The sequence below is a fragment of the Chenopodium album genome, chromosome 8 (assembly GCF_948465745.1).
Source record: "Chenopodium album chromosome 8, dcCheAlbu1.1, whole genome shotgun sequence".
Classification (NCBI taxonomy): domain Eukaryota; kingdom Viridiplantae; phylum Streptophyta; class Magnoliopsida; order Caryophyllales; family Amaranthaceae; genus Chenopodium; species Chenopodium album.
The window spans coordinates 75,193,144-75,213,896 of NC_137841.1; the positions used below are offsets into that span (position 1 = coordinate 75,193,144).

Here is a 20,753-nt window from a genome sequence, read left to right on the forward strand (position 1 = left end):
TAGCCATTACTTTTTGTACAATGTAGGACAAGTGCTTTTGCAACTGAGCCGTCTATGCACTGATGCACATATCACTTGCATGTCTTTAATGCACCGGCACTAAGCACTACCGATTGATTAACCAAATATGCTAAAAGTATCATGACTTTTTCCAATTGTTTTTATATACTCCGTAGTACATAATTTTGACTAGTTGCATCTTTTTCTTTCTGATTTAATTAGGTTGTATGGATTTCAAGGTAAGCATTTCTTTAATTGCCCACAATAGAAAGCTTTGCATTGTTATTTATATCTAAATCTCAAATAAATTATGTCTTCCCCTAGATAATGACAAAATTTACAAGACAACATGCTCAATTGGCCATTACTAAACTATAATCTCACACTTGGTTTATCAAATAATTAGTCATTAGGATTAGATTGTAAATTCAACAAGTTAGGTAATCCTACCACAAAAATCTTAAACAAAACCCACACCAAAATTAAAGACGGTCAATTACAAACTAGTAAGTCTAATAATTGATCAAAACTTGTGCCTATGTTATTCGAGTTATGAAATCGTTATTAGCAATCTAATTAATAAAACTCTAACTCTAATTAAACAAAGATTATGCTGGAAAACTTCTTAATTAGAAGAGAAAGGTTTTGTTAATAAATGTTGGTACATGTCAACGGCACTTGTAGGGACAGCTACCATCACCCTGACTGCCTCCCTCTGATTATGAACTGGCAATAACAAACAGTACTTATCACTGCAAATGGGCCCTACATGGGCTGGTTTTCCCAGCCCAAAGTCAACCTTTTCTAGCCCAAGTCTTGACCATTGTGACAATATTAACACCCCTACTGAGTCTGGGCTAGTCCTATTCCCACTCACTAACTCGATCACTTCCCTTACATATGTACCATCCACTCTTTCCTTAGCCCTTTTTATTAAATCCGTTGCATAACCCAACCCCTTCTCGGTTAGGTCCTTAACCGTGGTTTGCGCACACGCGAGCGCAAACCCGTTTCCGTAAAACCCAACGGGTAGACCCGGTTTTAATCGGTTCCGGAAATTGACACTGAAAACTAGCCTTAGGACTTGGGTTGAGGGCATGTTTAATGATTTGGCCCAACATCTCCAAATATGGGCCGAAACAACCTCGAACGACGTGTAATTTGGTGACTCGTTGAGTCGATTAGCTTGTCTTTTGAGTTGGTTGATGTGAAACTTGACAAAGACACTTGAAGTTGGGACCAATTTCTCAGTAGAGAATCTATCCATGAACCCACAACAGTCCTGAACTCGGTTAAACTCGGGATGATGACTCACTGAGTTAAAACGGACACACTCTTTCGTCGTCGTAAACGGGCCAAGCAAGTGCCGATCCCAAACGGGCCTCGGCCCACGACCCGATACCCCTCGGGTCAACTCTGCAAACAAGTTCATGAACTCAGCGCTCCCAACCCCATCACACAAACAGTGGTTAAACCCGAACCCGATTGCAACCGCCCCGTCAGCAAGCCACGTCAGCTGAACAACAAGAGGTGGGGCCCCCTTCAAAACATCATCCACGTTTAACCACAAGAGCTGCCGCCACTCCTCCACGTGGCGTGGTGCCCTCTCGAAATCAACCCTCTTATACCCAGAAACAGCCTCAACAAACACAGCTCCTTGGGCCCGACACACCACCTGAAGAGGCCCGTCTTTCCTCTCTTGAACCCGGCCCGCAAGAGGGTAGTACTGAACCAAGGCCCGGCCCAAAGCAGACTTAATCCGAGAACAGAATTGCCTGCGATCGAGTCCATTAGAAGGATTGTAGACCAGGAGATACTCAATCGTGAACCGTAGAAAAAGCTGAGAATCAAGGGTGGAAAGAGAAAGAATACAATTAGGGGTTGGTTCTGATGGGGTGATAACAATGGCTTCTTTAACTTGAACAAAATTGTTGCTTCCCATTTTATTTGAAGATGAGAAATTTGTGCACATTTTTTTTGGAAATAAATGGGAAAACAGTGGAAATATATAAGATGGGAGTAGAGAGGAGAGAGAAAGAGGTGGGGGGAGAGAGAGAGTGTGAGTTGTGTGGATATTGTTTAGGTGGAAAATGGTATGGAGTAATAGTTGTGAGTAGTATTGTACGGCGTTACAAATTAGAATCACCATGATTTTCCCTCTTTCTAGGACTATAGCTACCTTGATTGATCTCTATTTCTTTATCTATTTCTATCTTTTGTTTTGTTAAGATATGTTTCATGGGACTTTTTAGGTAAATTTTGGAAAACGACATATACATTAGTAACATTACTTCCTCTCTTTGTTTAATAATGTCCTACTTGAGTGACAAATATACCAATGCGGAACTTTGATCAAATCTTAGGTGTAAAGTACAAATATTGGTCAAAGTAATCTATGTGAATAATGTTAAACTTAAATTAAGGTACTTACAGAAATTTGAGGAAGTTTAACTAGCCTTACACTATGTAGAGTTATCAAAATTTGATATGAGAAATGGCGTGAACTTGTTAGAGACCATAATCAATTCATAATCGAAGGACTTAACAAAACTATTAAATCGGAACTCAACATGATATTAACTGACGATTCATTAGATTCGATGATATATGTTTTGAACTTAGATCCACATCCAAGTGATCCAACCCAAAGGTGTCTTGTTTATGAGTAAAAACAAAATGCTTACAAGTTTTGACACATGACAATTTTTTTTTTATGTGAAAAGGAAAAACTTTTTAATATCTATCTTGAAACATAGATATAGATATATTATTCAAGGCTCTATTCTTTTGACTTGAATTAAGATGAACGGAACTTGAATAAGTACAAAATATAAAAGAACATGTTAGGAAGATCTATATGGAAAATATATCACAATAATATATTTTCCTACTTCGTATATTCCTAACAGAACAAGACCCTTTTTTTTATTTTTTTTACCTATAACTAGGTAAAAAAAAAAAATTAATAAAAAAAAAGGGTAAAATTTATTACTACACACAGTGACACAAGTTACATTGTTAATTATCACATCAATTTCCATTACCTGAAAGTAAATAAATAGTGCAGACTACTTGTTCTATTCAATTTACTACTGGTATCTTTAACTTACTGTATTTCCAAAGTTTATTTTTTATTTATTTATATATATATATATTCGGTAGTCGGTAGCACTGTTGTATTTTTGCTTACTTTACCAGCAAGACCTACACTGGCTACGTGCTACAAATGAAAACAAATCAACAATGTCAGTTTACAAAGAAAGTAACTAAAGGTAAATATTCGGATCAAATTTTCAAGTTCAATCTAATATTGATCTTACTTTTTACTACAAGTACAGTACAGTTAATCTATTCATGCAAAAAAAGTATATTGACAAATTTGCACCAAATTTAAAACTCAAAAGCTAACTACAATTGTTTACTATATCTGCCATACCTATATGCTACAATGTCAGTTTATAATTGGTAACTCTAATACTTTATTTTAAGGAGAGAATTGTTTGGAACTGTGTAAGATTTAGTAGAGATTCTCTTAGCTTAGGGTGTCACTTTAATTAATTAAACTAATAATAATTGAGGGAATTTCAAACCAAAAAATCAGAGACATTAACAGCTTGTCTCTTGCTTTATGTGAATTGTGTCTGTCTATGTTAGCGGTTTATGATAGCTAGCTAGCTACTTATATGTAACTCATGGAGTATTATATTCAACTGGAAAAATTTAACTTTAATCTTCTATATTTTAAATTCATTTCTTTCTAATAAGGTTCCGTTTTTTTGAGTTATTTTGCTCTGCTGAGCCATGCTATGTAATGTTAGAAGTTTTTGTTTTGCTCTGCTGAAATCTGCATAGAAGCTCAAAAGAACAGGACTTAAGTACATTCATATGAAAAGTTTGTTAGTACATATAAGCATGGCAAATATATTTTTTTTATATATACTTGTATTAGTAAGCACTTCATAGTTCATATTATACATCACTGCCTAGTCAAAATGTTGTTGAATTCACTCGTCTCAAGTGATATTTTTGATGTATTGAATTTTGATTTTGACGGTGTATAATCAAACATTTTAATGATCAAAGTTGTATATAAATAATAATGTAGGTCAAATAAATTGTCACAATTATAAGGAATTGGAGGAAGCTTGCCCGCAGTTAGAGGCTATAAGCTTAAGCATGGTTCACCCAAATTAACTGGATGATAACAAAGTGCCCTATTTGAAATCTAGTGATTCAGGTTTGAAATCCAGTCCACCTTTTCCATATGGATTAATCATTTAGCAAATATCGCGAAAATTGATTAGATTTGAATCTAACTATTAAGCTATTAAAAGAAGATAATTGTTTGATTGTCGTCTAAATTAAATTTTCAATGAAATGCACATTATAATCCTATCAAACTAATTAAGCATACATATTCATCTCATGTTATGTAGATCAATTGACTTCACATGATCCGCCTTTCAATTTCCAATTAAAGAGTCAAGTGATGGTACATGCTCTTTTGACTATTTGATGGAGCAAATCTCACTCAATTATTTCTTTTGACAAAATAACAATTCTACATTGAGAAGAAAATTTGCCAATTCCATTTTTCATACCTTGATTTTTTTTTTTTAAATTAGATATTATATTGTCCTTCAAAAACCTTTACACTAATATGTCATATTCCTTTAAAGATTATCTTGTCGGTGATGGTGTGTATTTCTACTTCTACTCATATGGATGTTATTTATCTCAAACCGTACGTAATAGTACATAAATAAATGATGGGATGCCAGACTATTTTCTTGCAAATTGTACCAATAATTAGAGTACATGGTATAATAATTACTCTATAATGGAAGTTTTGTATATTTGCTTGGATGAGATAAGGATTTTGTTGTTGGTATGCCTGTTGTTGCAGCATGTGGTTGATTGATGGTTGTTAATTTCTTGAGAGCTATCGCAAGCCATGTGGAATTGCGACTAATGTATGATTGTAATAACTATGCTATATAACTATATAAGCATATAGAAAGTGCTAGGGGTATTATTTTAGTGTTCAATGATCGTGTTATCTTCAACTTATATAAAAGACTTGTAACCATAATTTTTATAACAGTACTCAAATATGATAACAATAAACAAATATATAGGTATAATTTTATTAATATTTCCATGTCAATGGATTAGAGTGCGAATTAATATTACCAAACATCAATTAGCCCGGTAAAAAATGTTTTAGTCAAAGAATTCAATTTTGAAAAGTTAAGGTTAGTTTATTCAGTGACAAAGATATCGGATTATCATTTATCAATACAATAGAGACCGACTTAGATTTTTGATGATTCTATTAGTAGTAAAATAAATTCAGATAAAAGAGAACAAAGCATAAATAGTTATATAATCATGATAGTTTTGTCGGTTTTCAATCTTATTTTTACTCGAAGATATTGTAAGAACTACGGAGTACTATTATATGCATAACTTTTAGTCTTTTACTATATGTTTAACTTTTTATGTAGCAATGGAGATTCGTATTGATCCCACAAACATTATTCCCTCTAAAAAGGAAATCTAGCAAGAGTTGTGAATATGTTCCGATTTTGGCACAAAGTTTAATTCAAAATTATCATGTATTCATGTTGCTTAGATTTCCTTGGCCGCCCTATATCTAAAGAAAGAGAATCAGTAAAAAAGTAGCAAGAAAAAACTTTCTACTCTTTTGAAGCAATGGTGCATACCTATGAAAGCTCTTGTACATAAACTACTAGGATTATACTTGTGAAAAAGTTCAACTTTATTGAACTTATAATCAAGTCCTAAAGGTTACTCTAGGTCATATATTCCTAACCATATATTGCAAATAAATATACTTCTGATCCCCTCTATATAATTAATATGAGCATGCAACGCCTATTTCATAAGACTCAAATCACTTTGTATTTTTTATGTCGAAGTATTATTTAAGGATATGAATAATTTAAGGATATAAAGAAATATTATGATCGAGTTATAACATCTTCAAATATGAATTAGGTTAGTCTCATCATGTCATTAAAATGTCATTTGTGTCGTTATATAATCACCTGCTTCTTATTTATTTATATCCCCTATAATTAACATTTTTTTTATCACTTAAAGGAAGTTCCATCAACCCATTTAATAATACAAGCATACAACCACTTGAGACTAGTATCTCATGCTAATTAGTAAATAGTAAGACTATATATATTATTCTCTTTCCCACTGAAAGCACATTAGCATACATATAAATGTAATGTTAGTATGTGATCATAGTTTCATAGATCAAAGGTGAAAGCGTATACACATAAAGATAAAACATAAAGTTACTCAAAATATCTCAATTTATAATGTTGTGCAAGAAATTAATTACATCCTCTACTTCCAATCATCATCATCGTCGTAACATTCCTTTCACGGAAAAAAGGGTGGCTGGTTGATGGCGAACTTTAGGGTTTTGCCCTAGAGGTAAGGTAACCTCCCAATAAATTCATTAAATCTAAAGAAGAAAGGGAGGCCAACTAGTTGACGTGGATGACAATGTGACATCAGGTGAATATAGAAGTTTGACTCCAATGAGTGATGCATTTCACTAAGCAACACACTAGAAGAGTACTACCTTCTACGGTTGGTTCTACCACAAACACATAAACACAAACACAAAACATAAAACACAAATACAAACACAGTAGCTAGTACAGTACACTAGTATGTACTCCCTTAAATTTAATTAAAGATTTTTGGCGTAGCTTGCACTTTTTCAAATGTTCCTCTAATTTCTAGCAAGAATTTGACGAATTTTTCAATGAAGATTATGTCAGAATATTCTGTCAATTTATTTTGGAAAATTTATTTATTAACAGTTTTTATGTGGATGGTATTATGCATGCATGGCTGTATCAATTAATTTTAGAACACCGACTTTAATTCCCTTTTATGTGCTGTCTATGAGTACGTTATTATATCGACAAGACAAAAACAATGTGGTTTGCCTTCAATTTTATTTTGATGTAGCTTTTATGAATTAATGATGTTTTTGTTTGTGAACTATTGTTTGAAAGCAATACTTTTATACTTTATATGGTGCCAAATGCCAATTGAGGATACTGAGTATATTGGGACACACCAATATATGATCGATCATCAATGGTATCTTCATTCTTATGAGATAATAGACTTTGTGTCATCATATTACGTATTAAGTAGTCAATTAAGCCTCATAAAATTTTAATTAATTCATCTTCTTATTTGTTACAATAGGTTAAGCACTGCAACAAATAACTGTAGTTGATTGAACGAAGCAACACATTTTCCACTCCGGCTTTTGTATGCTTTTTATGAAAATTTTAATTTATTTATATATAAGAGGAGAGAATTATTGTTCTTTGCGACAAATTTGAAAATAGCAGATACAATCAAATAATTGAATCAAATCTCAAATAACCAAAACTAATAGATACGCATGTTAGGATCAAACAAACAATTAACAGCTCATTGCCTAATCAAGGGTTTTATACGAGATTTTTTTTGTCATAATAGTATAAATAAGATTGGATGCAATGCGAAAAAATATTGTTAACCTATGGTCTCTTTCAACTTTGTTGAAAATAAACACCAAATAAATCAACATCTAGAACATTCAAACAAAGTTTATAGATTTGTCGAAGATATGAACCCAACATCTAACACTCATTTAAGCACAAAGTTACAAGCAAAAGGGAATCAATTTATGCACATGCATCTTAAACAAAGCTAAGGTCGGGTCCTCTTGTCTTGATATGATACATTTGATTCATTTGTTTGATTACATTGCATGTCCTTTCAACATTATGTTATCTTTTCTTTCTTTCTTTTTTTTTTTTCCTTACCAAAATTATATTGCATGGTTCACGAGATAATTGTATATAGGATGATTTCTGCTTTTAAGATGGATATGCATGGATCTTGCATGCTAATGCTAACATATCTTATTAAACCTTAATAATTATAACAATAATGATATAATAATATGTCAATTTCTATCTATCTAGCTAGTATCTCCTTTTTCACCACTTGGGTTCTTTTGATAAACCATTCTTTTTAACTATCTTTCACACCTTTTCACAAAAGTAGAGGCAGAAAAAAGATTGACTAGTTCTACTTTGTTTTTATTTTAAGATTTTTCTGTTTGTGTTAGATTGGATTTGATTAGGTGAGTTGATCATTAGGAATATTATTAGTTGCAATGGGTTGTACCTTTTTCATTTAAAAATTAATTAAGTACTTCATCAGTCTCATAATCAAAATTTATACAAGGATTTGGGGTGGTTTGATCGGACCTTGGCTCAACACACCCCATCAATCAAAGGTATCCCCTAAGCAAAAGTTGTTGGAAAAAGAGCAAAATATCCCTATAGTAACGAGAAAAACAAAGTATCCCCTATTCTTTTGAACTGATGTGGTCTGCTCTGATCTATTATGCCCTACTTGCTTTGCTCTGCTGCGCTTAATATAAAAATAAGTTGCTCTCCTATGCTTAGGAGATCAAAAGAATAGGGCTTTACTACTAATAGAGTGACGGAAAATATATGAAAACTCATTAATACAATTATGTTATAGTATATATATTTGATTATGAAGTGTTGAGACAATATGAATATTACTCCTTATTTACAAATGATCAAGGAAGCATAATACCGGGATAATTCAAGTGGTAATAGTATTATCCTACCGTTATCTTTCAATTGGGTAGTAATTTGAAAACAAAGCTCCATCTCCTTTCACAGCATGAATATATGATTCGTTTCAAATCAATTCAAGAAGGTAATAAAGTTGAGAACAGTTACTGTCAATTGGTTCGTGAAAAAAAGGACCAGATATAGATAGATAGATAGATAGATAGGAGAGTATCTAAATCATTGGAGACAACAAGTGTATGTCCGTAGTTTTGGAAGCAAAACAACGAACCGCCCACTTTCTTGGATATGCCACAAGATGCTCTATTATATTAACAGTGAGCTCACTTCCTATTAGAGTAACTAGAGAGGAGGTATTTATTCTACAAATTACCAAGTGCTTACATTACTCAATTTTTTATCATAAAAATATACAATACATTATCAAATCGGGTCTTATTAAATATGCTTTGTATAATATGTTGATTTTAATTATCATGGCGTGACAAAAGTGTTAATCTTAATGTTAAATAAAAAAAGTGATTAAAAGAGAGTGTCTGTAACCCTTAAGTTTTATAACTCTCAAATTGTGATACATGCACTAGTTATATACACTTCAAGCTCAAGTATTTTCTATTGTTACACGTCACATGGCACTCTACCCTAGTAATGATGCTCACTCTAAATAAGCTCCTTATTACATTAAAAAGAAACAACTTTAGACCTCTTTCTTTTAAACAAAATATATACACATGTGAGAGTTTTTTTCTAGCTCTTACAATTATTGCTTATTTAATTACTTCGTATTATATTGAGCAAAAAAATAAACTTGAATACGCCAGTACCGTATACAAATTTTCAATTTTTTTTTTGGTTGGTAAGGAGAATTCCATTGCAAGTAGAGGGGATATTGAAAATCTTACTTGTTTAGGGTCAGAATCAAACCCCTCTCACATGAGGTGAAAGGAGAGCCCCCAACCAACTAGGCTAACCTTGATTCTCAGGAATTTTCATTGTTTGGCGACACAATTTCTAACAAAACTTGATGTGTACAAATTATCAAGTATCTATTCCAAAGGCCCAGTCATTTGAAAGGAAATTGGGCTGATCCAACCCAATTCAATTTCCAAACATTTTCCCCTCACATTCTTACCTCCCCACCAAAATACCCAAACCAACAAAAAAAACAACGGCCAAATTTCCGTGAAGGGCAATGGTTGACGTTACCGGCGGTCAAACTTTGGAAGAACCAATCAAAATGCAGCGTCATCTTCATCCCTCACCTTCACCTTCACCTTCATCTTCATCTTCACTTTCTCTCTCCTCAAAATTCCTCGCAATTTCTCTCTCATGGCAGCTCCCAAGCAATCAGGCGGCAGAGACGACTGCTGGAGCGAAGAATCCACGGCGGTGTTGATCGAAGCTTGGGGAGAACGCTACCTTCGCAGCAACCGCGGAAATCTCCGGCAAAACGATTGGAATGAAGTCGCCGACGCCGTCAATTCCGCCGGAATTACTCGCCGGAAAACCGACGTTCAGTGTAAGAATCGTATCGATACGATCAAGAAGAAGTATAAGGTTGAGAAGGTCAAATCTCCGCCGTCCACTTGGCGGTTTTTCGAACGCCTTGATTTTCTGATCGGTAATGTTACCTCCTCCGCTGTTCAGGTTTCTGTTGCCGAAAATGCTAGCCCTAACCCTAATCCTAACCCTAACCCTAACCATAACCATAATCGTAGCCCTAATTTGAAGTCGAGTTTGAATTCGAGCGAGTCGACTCAGTCGGATGAAGATGGAGAGGCGGTGGAAATGGTGGAGGAGAGAGAAAGAGAGGCGGCGGTGAAGGAGTTGGCGAGAGCGGTGGTGAAGTTTGGAGAGGTTTACGAGAGAATTGAGAATTGGAAGCAGGAGAAATTTATGGAATTGGAGAAGCAGAAATTGGAATTGGCTAAGGAATTGGAGCTTCAGAGGATGAATATGTTTGTAGATGCTCAAATTCAGCTCGAAAGATTAAAGCGTTCTAACAAGAGATCTGCTTCAACAGGTGAGAACTTCTCAATTTCTGTTAATTTTATTTATTTGTTGGTTTGAATTTTGTGTTTTTTAAATAATGCTATAATGTGCTTGAATTTTGGTTAAAGCTTTAGATTTTGTTGATTGATAATTTGATATGGTGTTTGGCTTTCTAAATTTGTTATTGAATTTCTCTTATTGGAACTCCGTAATTGTGAATTGAACTTTAGTGTACCCCTTTTAAGACCCGAACTTTACTTGTTTGAACTTATTAGCGCGAATTTAACTTAATTGTAACTTGTCATTCCTGAAATAAGTGGAATCGAGGTGTGAGGTGAACAAAGCCTCAGTTATAGTAGGATCAACCGATCAAGTGTGCATCATTTCGTTTGGAGTGACAAAACTTTGTTTAGAAAAGGAATGAAGAGATTTGGCCTCCGGATTTGATTGTTAATTTAATGCATGGATAGGAATGAGAAGGAATCGTGGATTTGGTGAGGAATAGACCAGAATCTTTATAGGAACATGTAGCTGATCATGAGGATAAAAAGAATGTTTCAATTGCGTAACTTTTTTGTGGCACGTTTTATATGTGTTGTGGTTCTTTATAATCTCGTGGTTGTATGTTAGAGGCTGATTGCAGACATGTAGTGATAAATTAGATTACCTTGATGTTTGAGATCAACAAAACTTTGTTGATCCCGGGAGTTATGCTCACATTGGTATGGTCGGGAAATATGACAAGCGAACAATGTAATGGTGCTAATTTTACTCCAAAAATCACAAATTGCCTCATATATGTAATTATTGAATATTTTAAAAAAAATCTCCCCTACAAGTGTTGTGATTTTTCAAAACATCCCTGAGGTATGCATCTTGCCATTTTGGCATTTCATCATTAATTATGTTTCCAAATAAATTATATCCCATTGTTAGGTTGATTGATTTTAAGCTGAAAAGGTGGCAACCGGGAAAATTAGGGAGTTTGATACATTATTAGACCTACTGGGTACGGGAAAGGAATAGTTTGCAACTTGGCATGATAAATCTTGAGTTTCACCAATCTTCTTTAGTTAAAAAAATCCACCTTTATTGCTTTATAAGGTTAATATTACAATCGGATGAAGTCTGTTATTCACTCCCAAAAAGTTATTGTTCGCACCATTTGGTTTTTGAAACAGGACTCAGATGCATTATGTTAGATGGTGTTTGCAGGATTAGTAAAGTAGATCAATGCTGAATGAACATCCAGAACATCAATGCTCTCTTGTATACTATTGCCTCTGTCATAGAATGTTATCTCTCGCATATCTTTCTTTATATTTGTTTCTTATATAATGCCTTTTGCCTACATTAATTTTTGTTACTTGAGTGAGGAAATCTGTTGCGTTTTCATACAATTGTAGACTAGTTCTTTGGCTACTTGAATCTGCATAGCTAGTGAAAGTGAAGTTCTTATTCTTTAGGTTTGGATTAATAGTGTATTAACTCATAAAAGGCCTTTTGCATTATCATCTGCTTATCTATTTTTGAAGTAGAATGAGGTGCTTACATGTCAGATTGTCAAATCAGGGAACTAAAAGGGTTACATTCCTGATATAATAGCAGGTTTTAGGCTGTGTACATCAGATTATGTGATTCCTATATACTGTGCTAGCTGATTGACTCTTATAGTCTTGTAGATGAGATTAGCTAGTTTTGTTGATGTGACTAGCTATTTCACTGAGAATCCAGTAGTCTATGGCCTCTATGCTAAATTTGCTGACTTTTTAAAGACCTCTGGCACAGTGTTGTGAAAACTAATCCAATCGTATATGGATTTGCATTCTTCTGTGTGCCTTAAAGTAAATTCGTTTTCTTTCAACCGAACTCATTTTTTCCCCCTGTACCAATGGAGGAATGAACCAGTCAGAAGAGCCATCACGGCCCATCAGTGTTTGTATGTGCTTTTAACTATATTTGTATTTGTTTTGGCTGACACCTGTAAGAACATGCAGAACATCAATGCTCTCTTGTATACTTCATAGTTGAATGCTGATGGGATGAGCAAATCTTGACCGATAGGCTACCGTACTTGCTTAGATCTTTATGTGACAAAGACCACACCAATTTTGTGACGTGGAAAGCATGCTTGCTTAATTGATTAGTTTCAAGGAGTTTTGTTTTGTTTTGTTTTGTTTTTTTTTTTTTTTTTTTTTTTGCCATCAGTTTTTTGTGCGTTGAAGCTTTAGTCTTCATTTAGGCCAAGCATAGTTGCTAGGGTTAGTCATTAGTGATTTCTTGTCCATTGACATTTTGGGGCTGTGTATGTCCTGTGGCTGCTGCATGCTATTGTGGTGACATTCGGCAGCTGTTGAATGGGTTTTATAAGCACTTCTGCAATTAATTCAGTAATGTTGAATATTTTGTCTTTCTAGATGCTTGCCATAGCTCCGTGAACTTTTGACTTTCATTTAGGGCTATTTGTAATGTATAACTGGAAAGCTGAGAAGAGGGTAGTAATGTACTTTGTCACTTAATTTCTGAGTACTTAACTTAGCCATGTCTGATACAACGTGGTTTTGAAACAGGCAAGAAATTATAGCAGAGATCATACTTCATTTTCTGGACTGAAGATGAAGGACTCATTCCTTGCGCAAGTTGTTTTTAGGAGTATCACCTTGTTACTTCTGTGTGATGCTTTGTACATGGCATTGGAAGGGTGGAAGTTCTGTGGAAATTGGTTCAGAAGATTGCGCTCTGTTCCCAGGTATTATTGATTGTAAGTGTTTTGAGTGACACCATCTTTTAATTAGAGCATGTAATATAAATTATTTGTTGTGCTATTTATTGTTCGTTATATTCATTGTGTTCTAATCAGTTAAAAATGGAGCTGTAGAGATTCTATTGAGTTATGAATTTATGATGATCAGAAAGAACTTTAGAAGTAGTAATTGTTATAATATTCTGCATCTCACTTATCGCCCGTTTCTAAACCTGTATTGCTATGTAATGATTGTATACAAATTTAATTACCTTGTAAACCTTTGGATGTGGGTTTGAAACCATTTATGTGCTTGGTTCGAAGGGAAGGAATAAAACCTATTACTCAGCATGTTATGGGGCAGCATGAGAATGTAAGAGACTGTACTACTGTGAGTTATTTTGTACTTAACAAGAGAATTAGGGAGACAAAAGATGTTTTTCTTGGCTTCCACATCTAACCCACAAAACGCAGGTTCGATTCACACCAGGGGATGGGGCAGCCTTATGTTGTACTTCGTATGTCTTTGAATGCATTCCCTGTTTTCTTGGTTTCCATGACTTCTTTGAAGTCTGTAAACTGTTTCAGCTTATTATTGGATCACTAAATTTTGATAATCGGTAGGTGTTACTCCGTACATGGAAAAAAAAATCAGAAAGCTAGAGTAAATGAATGTCTGAAAATTAAAACTTGCTTTCTTGGGAGTCAGTCTGCTCACTACTGTCCTTTGTGCATATGTATTGCTTTAACAAGTGGTGGAGCCTATCTAAAGGGGGATGCATCTTCTATCAGTAAGCTATAGCTAGAAAAGGGCTGAAGGGGTTCCCCCACCCTCTCCCTCTTCTCTTCTCTTCCTGTCTTGTCGAGAAGGGCGCAAGTTGTTGTATGCCATTCCCCCACCCTCACTCAGTCACTCGCACCCCTCTTCTCTTCGTATCTTGTCGAGAAGGCTGCAAGTTTCTGTCTGCCCTCGATTCTCTCAGCCTGTTGGCTTTACAGTGAATTTGATAGTGTAGCTACCAGTCTCACAGGGGACTTTAGACATGACACATCCTGTACAAAAACAAATTTCAGTCTCATGACGACTCTTTGCGTGTTATAATCTATAGGTTGGAAACTTCCCAGCTCATGTAAAGAGTACGCAAATTCTTTTTCATAGCAGAAACAGAATTATTGCAACAACTTGTTGAATGAAATGCTTTGAAGTTGCTAGGGCCTAGGAGGGTCACAAAGCTCACCGACCAAGGACAATAATGGGAAGGTTATAGATTGAATGGGGTAGGGTGGTGGAAGAGGTGGGGAGGTAGAGGTGATTGGTTGATTGATACATTTGCATGAGCTGAGCTGAGCTAAGCACTGCTTAAGAAGTTCGTAACATGCTTGATATATTTTCAACTTTCTTAGCGCTACACAAAATTTAACTTGTGATCAAAAGTTCAGGAAGTGTTATGCTCGTACTGGATTGAAATGTATGATAATGTTTTTTATTTTTTATTTTTTTTTTTATCACGAGATCCTCTTCTTTGGATCAAAAAATTGGAGAAGTCAAGTAGCTTGTTGGAGTAATTTGAGATGCATAAATCACGATCATAATGGATTCTATTGTCAATATTGACAATTTGTAGTAAATGTTACAGATAGAATATAATATACTGTTATCCTGGTAAATCATTTGCATATACAGATTCTCAATCTCAAACTAAAGAAGGGAAGTCATTCAAGTCTTCGGTCACTTTAAAAAGTCGTTTTAATTAATTTTATAGTCGTATTTTAAGGACACTAGATATCTTAATATTAGATATGTGCTTTATTCGATTAACATTTACAGTGTAACATCTGGCTATTTATCGTCCATGTTCTCTCACCCCCACAAAATGTAACTCATATTTGTCAGATCAATTTAAGGGTCAACAATATGTTTTAGACGAAAACTGAGAAAAGACTAATACTAATAGTAATAGGATAATCATCCTTATTTTATGACCCTACTACTACCCTTAGAATAGTCCTTGGATACCAAAATAAACTCTTTGATAAAGTTGCGACTATGGCTCCACAAGACATTAACATCTTATATACAATCAATTTAATGTCAAATCAGATTCAACATTTTTCTTATTTTGTACAATTCGTTTATGTATTAAAGCAAAAGCGCTTAACTTCAATTAAGTTTCTATCCTAAAATCAATTGACAATAAAGTCTCTCAAAATTCACAACATTCTTAGGTAGATAACTTCAATTTTTTACATACAAGTATGATATCGCCATATTATATACTCCTTCCATCTATATTTATCTGTCAAATTAGTTCGTAGTATTGATCTATCAACGTAATGACGTGTCTACCCGAGTATTAAGCCCCGACGTGTCTACCCGAGTATTAAGCCCCCCTCCCCCCCCCCCCCCCCCCAAATCTTCCCTCATTGCTCTCTCTTGTGGCTTCTGCCTTTCAAGATCAAGGTAACAGGATAAACGTCGATTGTCAACGAAACTGATATTCTAGTCAGTCATCTTCCTTTGGATTTGCATTCGCACATGCAAAAAGCAAATCAATAAGTTTAACAGTAAAACATTGCTACTACAACTAGTATTCTTTTGATCAAACTCATGATTTGTGCTAGGATTTTATTTTCTCAAGAAAGTAGAAAAAGAAGAAATTTTGGTTAACTTTATTTTGCGGAAAAGAGTGTGCCAAACACACAAATGTCGCATCAAATTAGAAATGCGCAACCAGTACAATATTTGTGGTGTACCAAATGCAATGGTTAAGCTGCATTTTCAGGGATACATCATAATTTAATGCCTTGTCCACTACTCACCCTTTATTATTCCACTTCTCTCTCTTTGGATATTTTTTGCTTAGCCATCTCTACTCTCTAGTGTCATATTCTCCAGGTGATCTTAAACCTTAATCAGGGTTACACGTATCTCGGTTTCGCCTTAAGGGCTAATTTACGCAGTTTTTGGATATGAAAGGACTTTTTTGTACGGCCGAAGAAGAAAGAAGCCGATTAACTTAGGGAAAGATATAAGTTTACTTTCTTGAGATTGATTATTTATATACTACCTCCGATTTTTTTTAGTTGCAACTTTGGGGTATTATTTGAGAGATATAAAATATTCCAAAGTTACAACTAAAAAAAATCGGAGGTAGTATGATTTATGTACAATTATATTTTAAGGCCTGAAATAACCATGGAAGGGATGGAACAAGTTAAATAGGACATATTCAAGTTAAGTCTAAAATAGACCTTTGAAAGATTGATAAATATATAGATTTACATTTAATTACATGAATGATCATAAAGGAAGAAGATCAGGAACTTGACCAAAGTCAGTAGTATTATAAGCTCCACTGTCACTTTGGCTAAACTGATCTGAACTTATTAAACCTTCGCTACATAAATTCATATGAATTATACTAACATTGTGATCACCCAAACCAAAGAAACCGGTATCAGTATTACTACTAGCAGTAACATTATTAGCCTTGTACTGAGCTAATCGAGCACGGGCGAGGGCAAGATCATGCTGGAGCTGGATCATCCGTCTTTGCAAGAGCGCAATAGCACCAATACACCCATAGACCGGATCACGAAGGCGAGCCTCGGCCTCGTATGATAAAGAATTGACAGTATCCTCACGGTGCTCCTCAGGGACTTCATTAAGGATCTTACTCACATTACTGGCTCCAAACACTTTATGGACTTTGGCAAACTTCTTAGGCTCGTCGGCTCGAAAGTGTGGGGCGAATATGCAGCTAGGGCTGCACCGTCGCTTGAGTAGCTTGCAGGCCGCGCAAGATGAGCTTGACCTGGGCTCGGTGTAGCCCTTCTTCATGGTTGGTTTTGGTTCTTCATTCAAAAGAAAAGAGATAAAGTAATTGATTAAGTAAAAGTACACAACATCACATACACTTCGTGTGTGTGTTGTGTTGTGTTTTATGAATAGGCTTATCCTTGATATAGTAGTGGCCTATTTATATGTCAATATGTGGTTGATACATTGGGGGGGCTCTCTTGATGCATATACTCTCTTCCTAAACTTTGAGAGCCAAAAACCATTTTGTGGGCCTCCCAATACTACTATTATTTGATACAAATCATACTGTCTTCCTTGGAGTTTATATTGAAAGAACCATGGTTATTTTGTTTCATTTCGATTTTTATGTTTGTTAATGCACAATATAGTTATATAAAGTTGATATTTTGAAATGTTTTACCGAAACAACTTCTAATATATTACGGAGTAGTTTAACAAATGACAAAACGTATGTAAATAATGTAAAAATTAAGTTTGAACCATTACAAAAGATGAAGTGATCTGAAGGAGGATATGTACCAAAAAAAAAAAAAAAAAAACTTGGCAGAAATAAAATCAAGTGAAAAGAATAAGATCTCATAACTACTTAAACGGTTGAACCATACAAGTACAAATGTACATTATTAATCTATAAATTACACTTTTTGCTCATGATATCAGAAATACTACCTCCGGTCTAAATTAATCGCAATTTTGAAATATTTTATATCTCACAAATAATAACCCAAAGTTGCGAGTAATTTGGACGGAGGTAGTATTTTTTTTAACCAAAAAATATATTAAAAAAAAAGCTACTGTATAATTAAGTGACTTAGTAAGCCAAATACATCATTATACTTGAAATTGGTAAGAATTCACTTTTTATAAATCTATCTTCAGATGATTTTGTCTTGAGTTTGGTAAGTTGGGATTGGATAAAGCTGAGTTAACTGGGTACACATACACCTGTCGGGCTATATGTGAAGGAACAGATTAGACTATTAAACAATATAACAGGATAAAGCTCTAACTTATAAACAAACAGGCCCATTAGCTCAGTTGGTTAGAGCGTGGTGCTAATAACGCCAAGGTCGCAGGTTCGACCCCTGCATGGGCCATTAGGTTTTTTAACTTTCTAATTTTTTCCATCATTTTTAGCAAAAATTTTACTAGGTTTTTTTAACTTTTATATTTTTTCATCATTTTTAGCACTAGCTAGTAAAATATAAATAGAAAATTTTGCTAAAAATGGACCAGCTATTATTTAAGTGGAAGGAAAGCTAATGTAGGACATAATGACGTACTAATATACTATATAGGACATGAGGATGTACATTAATTTTTTATTTTTTGGAAAAAAAAAACCTCTTCTTTATTTTCAATGTAGAAAATAGTAAAATGACAAGATAGTTCACCAAGAAAGGAAGATAATAAAACACATACACACTCATTTGATTTGAAGAAAGGAAGTGACATTACCTGAAAAGGGAATCATTTCTTTGGTCTATTTGCTTTGATTTGAAAACCTTTCATTATGAATGTATGTAAAAATAAAAAGCAAAGGTCTTTAGTTACCTAGCTTAGGGTTTTAGGTACTTACGAGCCCCTACTTTAGCTTAATTTGATTTATAGTAATCCAATATTGATTACGCTTGTCGGACGTAACTAAAAGAAAATAAGAACATAAGGTTGATGAACTTTCATTAATTAGCTTTACGTTTGATGAAAAAGTATTGCAACTAATATTATTAAGCAAAAAATAAAGGTAATTCAACGTGAAATGTAATATGCTCTAGAAAAAAAGTAGTTCTTTCTTATTTTACAATTAGTGACTCAAAAAAATTGTGGATATGTTATACCGTTATTAAATCTATATCTCGATGGGTGCTTTAAATTTCACAAAGCATGGGTGCATTTTAAGTAAACATTGATGTCAAATTAACTAAAGATTTTGGATTAGTAACTATGTATAATTTTACCTACAACAAGAAATATGATAAACGTTAATTTTCGTACGTCTTACTCCTTCCCTTTCTAAATTACTAATGTTTGATTGCCTCTAATATCATGATATTTGAACATTCGATCAACATTATAAGCGTGAAAGATTTTCTACAAATTTATTGGTGAGCTGAAGAGCTCCCTAATGATGGATGGATTGGAAACCACATTATGTGGTGGAAATTAGAGGCAAGTAGTGATGGCAACTTCTTTTGCGGTGAATTGTGCTTGTTTTTTCTTAGAAAAGTTCCAAAGGAGATTTCTTGCTCACTTTTTACACCCCCAAAACCCTTTATAATTGTGGGAGTACTCGGTTCCTTTTTAAGAAGTCCTTTTTTTTTTTGAAAGGTTTAATTTATTTTTAGAAGTCGAATACAAAAATAATAGGGAGACGGAATTGATCCTAAGTTTTGAATACTAGTTGCTAGTAATTTAACCCAAAAAAAAAAAAAAAAAAAAAACTAACATCCACAATAGTTAATAAAATTTCAGCCTCTAAGATATTAATGGGGACAAAAAATTTAGAGCAATTGATTCAAAATACATATAGATGCTTATTATCATGCCGTTATTTGTAAGAATATGTACAATACACGTCAATTAAAAAACGTTTATGGCAGCAATATGATTTGAGTCTATTAAGAAATAATGAATAAAAAGTCATACTATCTTTGCATTTTGCTCATCACTCTTAAATATTTAGTCAATATAGACTACAAGAGTGTTTTTCTTTGTACTTAATACTTTTTCTACTTGTTAAAGTAGTACTCTATACTAGATGTTGGCTAGAAGACATTTTCTTTGACTTTACGTTAATTAAATACATATATAAAAAAAAAAGGTCAAATTCATCTACATAAGTTATAATACATGAAAACTACCTCCGTTAACTATTATTTGCAACAAGGGGTATTATTTGTGAGATATAAAATAATCTTTTGTTGCAAATAATAGTTAACAGAATTAGTATATCGACTTGGACATCGTCCGAGTTAAACACTACTGTAGGTCTGTAGTAGCTTATAATATGAGAAACATCATGAGTCCATGACAGAAAATTGGTGAGCTACTAGTGGATGAATTAGACAAATGAAGACTAGATCAAGAGAAGATTCTTTAAAGATAGAGCCCATTTCAGAGCCCATTTTTCAAATAATTTTTACAGCCTGGCCCATATTACTAAAAAAGTCCAAGTGTTTGATCTGGCCCAATATAATATTGCAATCCCGGTCTCTTTGACCCATCGGTTGCCCAGTCCAATCCTGCTCAGCTAGTTTTTTTGACGGGAAGTTTTATTTTTGAAGAAATACGAAGTACTTGTTTATTTTTACCTCCACTTATCCGCAACGAAAATTATTTGTGAGATTTAAAAAAGATTCTCATCATATGACCACCTTGTAGAATTGTAGTTGGTAAAAAAAAAAAAAAAAAAAAAAAAAAAAAGGCACAGTAAATAGACAATCAATGTTATAATGTTATGAGTTGCAAACTTGCAATAGATGATAGAAAACCCTTACATGATCACAATCGACCC

The 20,753-nt window shown here is 34.0% G+C and overlaps 2 protein-coding genes, 1 non-coding gene and 1 pseudogene across 3 annotated transcripts; 2 read left to right on the plus strand and 2 right to left on the minus strand.

Moving 5' to 3' along the window:
* Positions 1 to 390: 390 nt before the first annotated feature.
* LOC145642419 (alcohol acyltransferase 9-like) lies at positions 391 to 2,077 on the minus strand. Its single transcript, XM_081693598.1, has one exon. It carries the CDS (start codon positions 1,970 to 1,972, stop codon positions 626 to 628), a length of 1,347 nt encoding a protein of 448 aa, XP_081549724.1. The 5' UTR covers positions 1,973 to 2,077; the 3' UTR covers positions 391 to 625.
* A 7,747-nt stretch (positions 2,078 to 9,824) lies between these two features.
* Positions 9,825 to 13,518, plus strand: LOC145556715 (trihelix transcription factor ENAP1-like). The gene is made up of 2 exons (XM_081618369.1): positions 9,825 to 10,704; positions 13,244 to 13,518. Exons 1-2 carry the CDS (start codon positions 10,011 to 10,013, stop codon positions 13,255 to 13,257), a joined length of 708 nt encoding a protein of 235 aa, XP_081474495.1. The 5' UTR covers positions 9,825 to 10,010; the 3' UTR covers positions 13,258 to 13,518.
* A 3,098-nt stretch (positions 13,519 to 16,616) lies between these two features.
* LOC145556717 (LOB domain-containing protein 21 pseudogene) lies at positions 16,617 to 17,414 on the minus strand (annotated as a pseudogene).
* Positions 17,415 to 18,262: 848 nt separating this feature from the next.
* TRNAI-AAU (transfer RNA isoleucine (anticodon AAU)) lies at positions 18,263 to 18,336 on the plus strand. Its single transcript has one exon. It is a non-coding gene; the product is annotated as a tRNA-Ile (tRNA).
* Positions 18,337 to 20,753: the final 2,417 nt, after the last annotated feature.

Excerpts from the sequence above, each read along its gene's own strand:
- LOC145642419 (XM_081693598.1), bottom strand. The coding sequence starts at position 1,972 with ATGTGCACAAATTTCTCATCTTCAAATAAAATGGGAAGCAACAATTTT.
- LOC145556715 (XM_081618369.1), top strand. The coding sequence starts at position 10,011 with ATGGCAGCTCCCAAGCAATCAGGCGGCAGAGACGACTGCTGGAGCGAA.